The sequence below is a fragment of the Hevea brasiliensis genome, chromosome 14 (genome assembly GCF_030052815.1).
Source record: "Hevea brasiliensis isolate MT/VB/25A 57/8 chromosome 14, ASM3005281v1, whole genome shotgun sequence".
Classification (NCBI taxonomy): Eukaryota; Viridiplantae; Streptophyta; class Magnoliopsida; order Malpighiales; family Euphorbiaceae; genus Hevea; species Hevea brasiliensis.
Window position 1 is genome coordinate 19,660,691 of NC_079506.1, and position 6,688 is coordinate 19,667,378.

Consider the following 6,688-nt stretch of genomic DNA (forward strand, 5'->3'; position numbering starts at 1 on the left):
AATTATAAATAAAAAAATAAAAATATTAATAATATTAATTTTCAAGTTAAATAAAAAAGGATAATATGGTCAAAATAAAAAATAAAACCAGATCAGCTATCAGCTGATGAGAAACAGCTCTAAAAATAGAGCTGATACAAATTGCAGCTGATGGGTATCATATCAGTTGCCCATCAGCTATCAGCTATATTTTTTTAAGCTTGCCAAACACCACAATTTATCTGTTTGGGTGTATATCAACTATCAGCTGAACCTAACAGGTAAACCAAACACCCCTTTAATTAAGGTAAATAAAAAATTTTAAATAATATTTTAAAATATATAAAAGGTTTATTTTAGCTCTTCAATTTATATCAAACAGTCACATAAATTTTTAAAGTATTTTGAGATTCAATTAAGCTACTTAACTATTTAAAATCGTTCATTTAGCTCTAAACTTAGCGGAGATAAACGGAGTTTAATTGCAAAGCACAACAAGACCTTTAGGAAAACGAATTTCCAGCCATGAAGATGAGCCATCAAGCATGCAACCATATATGATCAACTTGTGTACATGTATAATTTTCTTTTACTTCTGAAAAATGAATGCTCTCTAAAAGCAGAGAGCAGGTGCATTTCGTGACACATGGAAAAATTTTTATAATTCAGTAACATGGCAATTCCTATTTCTATATAAACACATGCAGGCATCCCCCATTTTTTTTTATGCTGCATTAAGATTTACCACCCCAATTGTTTTATTACCAGAAAACTCTGAAACTTCAATGACTATAGAAAATGAAAGCATTGTATGGGACTATCTCCTGTAAGCTTAATTGCTAGCGCATCCGATTCAGTATCATTCAAGAATCATGCACTTGTCTTGAGTGATGGCCTCAAATTTATACATCCTAGTAAATACACTTGCTTATTCCATAGTTCGAGGCTTTGCTAGTCTTTTTGGTCTATTGGAGTGACACCCATGAAGTATTTATCTGATAAATTAATATTAATAATTTAAATAACCAATAAAAAAATTGTAATAAAATTTATGGATTATGCTGACATATGTTTCTTAAAAGTTTAATAATTACTTCTCATGATTTTTATTTGATCATATTCTATTGTCAGAAAGATCGGTAATTGATTAAAAACCTATTATTAGTTGAAAAATAAAAATAAAATTATATTAATACATGAAATTTATTAGTTTTTGATATATAAATATTATTTTAGTTTTTTTTAAACAAAATGTTATTTAGTTGTTATGTAGTTGTTCTCATTTAGAATTATAATTGTATATATTTTTTAAAAAGATTTAATTAGTTTACTTTTTACTAAATTATTGTCGTTGACTTATCTTCAAACCACAAAAAAACAGACCATCTGCGACGGAAAAATCCGTCGCAGATGGGCTAGTTTTCGTCGCAAAAAATTTTAACGACTGATTTACGACAGATACGTTTTCGTCGCTAAAACACTCGTCAGAAAATTTTGCGACCAAAATTCTATCCGTCGCTAATATTTAGCGACGGAATTAGCGACGAAATATGTCGTCACTAATATAAATGAAACCGAATTGATTTTCAGTTACTAGTGTCGTCAGAAAAATGTTGTCGCTAATCCGTCACAAATCTGTGTCTAATTTTATCACTAAATCCGTCGTTAAAGTTATATGGTCTGTCGATAATGAATAAATAATTTTTAAAATTTTAAATAATTTTAAAATTCCGTCGCTAATTCGTCGTAAATCTGTCAAAAAATTAATATTATTTATTATTAAATTCATTATTTTTTAATTATTTTGTTATTCCTATAGAATAAATTAATAAAAAATCCATAAATCAATACAATATATTAATTATGATTTTCCTAATTAGCATAATTAAAATGCATATATTTATAAAGTTGTAAAATAATCCATACAAAGTAGGTAAATTAATAAAATGTAAGTTAAAATACAATCATATTCAGAAAAAATACTATTAATATTCCACACATAATAATATCTTTAAACAGAAACTTAAATAGCATAATCAATTATCTAGATTATCCTATGGATTTGTAGAGTCTGAAGTGGTTGGATGTGAAGATGTTGTAAACTGAATACCACCTGTGGTCTTTAACTCCTTTCGCACCTGATCAAGTATTTCAGCCATCATCTCTGCCCTCATTCGTGATGCTTTTTCATCTATAAGTTGTTGAATTTCCTCTTGTGTCATCACAGGCTGAGAAGATGACCCAGGATAAGCAGATGTGCATGATTGAGAGGTAGATGATCCACTTGTTTGAGATTTTGCAGAAGACCCAAAACAATACACCCTTCCTTTATTAAACCCTCCAGATACTTCTATCCACTTATCCATATCAAATATTGGTGGGGATTCAGAATTAGAACCATATTTCTCCACAATTGCACTTGTATAATCTTCCTAAAGAAATGAAATACAGTAATATCTTAGTAAATGAATAGCCAACACACATAACCTTACATTATAATCTAATACAACTTAATGACAATGAAATTAAATTAGAAAAATATTGTGGTAAAATTAATATTTTCAAAGAAACTTACATCGACCCGTTGTGATTTGCCATCAATGAATACACCATCAGCACCCTTTTTGGTGTGAGTTGCTCGAAATACTTCAATCTTATTTGGTGGCCTACCTAACTTCTTTGTCTACAAAATAAAAATTATCGTATTGTGTAATCAACAAAATACACACTAAATAATTTTACAACCAACAAAATGCATAACAATAAATAAAAAATAACTTAAATTAAAAAATTATACCAATCGATCCTCATGAATCTCAATTTTGATTGAACCACAAGCATGTTTTGTAATTGACCCATCTTTTACTGTCATTCTATTAATCTTAGCAGATTGTGACTTCTTTCGCCACTCTGGAGAACTCCAATAAGCAACAAGCTCATTCCACTCCTCTACTTTCATCCAGTTTGGTCATAGATTGTGCAAATAAGCAATATCACTTTTCTTGTGCTTCACCAACATTTCATTCCTAGCTCTGTTAAGAATATCACGAAATCTATCCTTCCCAAGCTTATTCCAAGCAAGATGCACATTCTGCTCTTCAGTTTCATCCCACATGTAACGACCCTAAAAATTTCATAGTCAGATGTTATAAATAAATATGACAATTTATATTTCAATCATCCAATAGATAAGTCATGTCAATCTAGATGAATACCCTAAAATAACAAGTATTATCCATTAAAATCTGACATCATTTCAGCTGTTTTTCAAACATCTAACAACAAAAAGACACAACCTATTGAAAAGCCACTTCTATAATAATCATCAACATCCATTAATTCACAACCTTCCCACCATATAAATTCAACATATTCAATTGAATTAATTTCAATATAAATAGGTAATTTGTATCTCACTTAGCTCATCCTTCATCTTATTGGGTATTTCTGCCCAAGATAAGTCATGCCAAACTAAATGAATACCCTAAAATAATAAGTATTTTCCATTAAAATCCGGCAGCATTTCAGCTATTTTTCAAACTTCTAAAAATAAAAAGGCACAACCTGTTGAAAAGCCACTTCTATAATAATCATCAACATGCATTAATTCACAACCTTCCCACCATATAAATTCAACATATTCAATTGAATTACTTTCAATATAAATAGGTAATTTGTATCTCACTTGAAAATTTGCAAATAGCTCATCCTTCATCTTATTGGGTATTTCTGACCAAGATAAGTCATGCCAAACTAAATGAATACCCTAAAATTCCAAGTATTTTCCATTAAAATTCGGCAGTATTTCAGCTATTTTTCAAACATCTAACAACAAAAAGACACAACCTGTTGAAAAGCCACTTCTATAATAATCATCAACATCCATTAATTCACAACCTTCCCACCATATAAATTCAACATATTCAATTGAATTAATTTCAATATAAATAGGTAATTTGTATCTCACTTAGCTCATCCTTCATCTTATTGGGTATTTCTGCCCAAGATAAGTCATGCCAAACTAAATGAATACCCTAAAATAATAAGTATTTTCCATTAAAATCCGGCAGCATTTCAGCTGTTTTTCAAACTTCTAAAAATAAAAAGGCACAACCTGTTGAAAAGCCACTTCTATAATAATCATCAACATCCATTAATTCACAACCTTCCCACCATATAAATTCAACATATTCAATTGAATTACTTTTAATATAAATAGGTAATTTGTATCTCACTTGAAAATTTACAAATAGCTCATCCTTCATCTTATTGGGTATTTCTGCCCAAGATAAGTCATGCCAAACTAAATGAATACCCTAAAATTCCAAGTATTTTCCATTAAAATTCGGCAGTATTTCAGCTGTTTTTCAAACATCTAACAACAAAAAGACACAACCTGTTGAAAAGCCACTTCTATAATAATCATCCACATCCATTAATTCACAATCTTCCCACCATATAAATTCAACATATTCAATTGAATTAATTTCAATATAAATAGGTAATTTGTATCTCACTTGAAATTTTCCAAATAGCTCATCCTTCATCTTGATGGGTATTTCTGCCCAAGTTTTCCATGGAGCTGTAAAGTGCATCTTAATGTCATTGGTTATTGAGCGAGAGACAGATATATCCAAGAAGCTGCACCATTAATAACATTTAAAGTAAAAAAACTTCACTTAATAAGAAAATTTTTTGTAGAAGTTTTGTTTAATTTATCTCAACCGTCTTAAATATTGTTACTTACACAAGGCCCCTTAATCTTATCATTTGTCGATTTGTTGGGTTTACTGGTGTTGGCTGCCCTAAATTCGGACCTCTAGTTCGAACTGATGATGATGACGATGCTGCTACTTGCCCCCCTAACTGTAGTGGAGTAGGTGAAACTTGAGTATCCACTGGCAACTGTAGTGGCTCATGTCCTATGCTTTGGTCTTCATTTTGTTCATCCCTCAAAGACTGCATGGGTTGAGACATTGTGTCCTGTCGACCCCGTCCTCTACCTCTAGATGATGATATTCTACGAGGCATCCTGTAAAGCACAATATCCATAAGTACCAAAGAGCAAATAAATGCATATATGTAAGAATTTCATATGGATTACAAGCTATGCAAAAATAATAGCTTCACAATCACATATAATAATAAAACACAAAATTACACAACAACTTAAGCATGAAACAATGAAATTACCCTTTTTGTATTATACAATAATGAAAATCAATCATCATCACTATCATCATCTTTATCGTTTTCATTTTTGTCTTCGTCTTCATCTTCCTCTTCGTCTTCGTCTTCATCTTCATCTTCCTCTTCGTCTTCCTCCTCCTCCTCCTCCTCCTCCTCCTCTTCCTCCTCATCCTCTCTACTTCGTTGTACTAAATGTTGCAATTCACTCATCTAACTCTACTATATGATTTGAATCAAGTAGCAAGCCTGTATCATCAAGTTCAGTAGTTGGTAAAATTTCTAAAGGTCGAGAGATATCATCTTCTTGGTAAGCGACCTCATCAGAAATAAACTGGTTATCACCTATATCAACCACCTTATGAATGTTAAATGTGCTCCTAGCTTTGGTTTTGAATACTGCACACCAATCACCCCTTGTTTTATTAATTGCAGGATATTTTGTGTAACACACTTGTTGAGCTTGATGGGCTAAAATAAATGGATCATTAGAGGCAAGCCTTGATTTGGGATGAATTTCTATAAGCCCATGCTGAGGATGGACTCTTATCCCTTTATTAGTGTCAAACCATTCACATTTGAAAAGAATCATATTGTTTCCTACTCCAAAATACTCCAACTGTAGTACCTCATTCAACAAACCATAATAATCACTTTCATATTCATTGTAACAACTTCCTTTCACCCAAACACCACTATTCAATGTTTTTCGATCTCTACCATATTCATGTGTATGAAATTTAAAACCATTCACAAAGTACCCCTTATATGATTGAACTGTACGTCCAGGGCCCTGAGCTATTTGGTAGATGCGCTCTTCAACTTCATTCTTCTCTACATATTTTTTGAACCAATTTGCAAAGTCTTGTTCCCGCAATTGTTCCAATTGTTGGTCATTGATATCTGGTATTATACCTCGTAAATGGTCATCAAACATCCTTCACAATAATTTGATCACTTATATGTTGTATTTCATTAATTAAAAAGAGGACACTTGTTAGTTAGGAATACTTACTCAATAAATGGTTCGATCTCTTGACAATTCAACAATACATAAATATGAGCAGCAGAATACTCCTCATTTGACATGATCCTTCTATGCGGTATTCGACCAAAAGGTCGACCTGAATGAGTGAAAATTGAAATGCGCCCCATTGGTTCAATGTTTCCCCCATCATCATTTCTTGGAACTTTGTTTAATCTTGTTGGGATTTGTGGCTCAAAGTAATGAGAACAAAAGGTTGATATTTCCTCAATAATGTATGCCTCGACAATTGAACCCTCAACAGAAGCTTTATTTCGGACTTTTTTCTTCAAGTCAAAAAGGAACCTATTATTAACAAATTTGATTGTTATTTCATTAAGAAATATATATGTGAAATAAATAAAAAAGGCATTTTTGCAATATTTACCGCTCGAATGGATACATCCAACGATATTGCACTGGTCCACCTACTTTGGCCTCATAAGCAATATGAATAGGCAAATGCTCCATTGAGTCAAAGAAACCCGGTGGGAATAT

At 31.5% G+C, this 6,688-nt stretch overlaps 1 protein-coding gene across 1 annotated transcript; it reads right to left on the reverse strand.

The window, feature by feature from the left end:
* Positions 1 to 2,947: 2,947 nt before the first annotated feature.
* LOC110671138 (uncharacterized) lies at positions 2,948 to 5,158 on the reverse strand. The gene is made up of 3 exons (XM_058134395.1): positions 4,727 to 5,158; positions 4,497 to 4,620; positions 2,948 to 3,103 (listed from the first exon to the last, which is right to left on the reverse strand). Exons 1-3 carry the CDS (start codon positions 5,029 to 5,031, stop codon positions 2,948 to 2,950), a joined length of 585 nt encoding a protein of 194 aa, XP_057990378.1. The 5' UTR covers positions 5,032 to 5,158.
* Positions 5,159 to 6,688: the final 1,530 nt, after the last annotated feature.

What these genes read in the sequence shown, in the direction of transcription:
- LOC110671138 (XM_058134395.1), bottom strand. Translation starts at nt 5,031, where the DNA reads ATGGATATTGTGCTTTACAGGATGCCTCGTAGAATATCATCATCTAGA. An exon ending in ATAAGATTAAGGGGCCTTGT is followed by an intron (nt 4,621 to 4,726) that starts GTAAGTAACAAT and finishes TTAATGGTGCAG; the next exon opens with CTTCTTGGATATATCTGTCT. An exon ending in AGCTATTTGGAAAATTTCAA is followed by an intron (nt 3,104 to 4,496) that starts GTGAGATACAAA and finishes TGAAATTTTTAG; the next exon opens with GGTCGTTACATGTGGGATGA.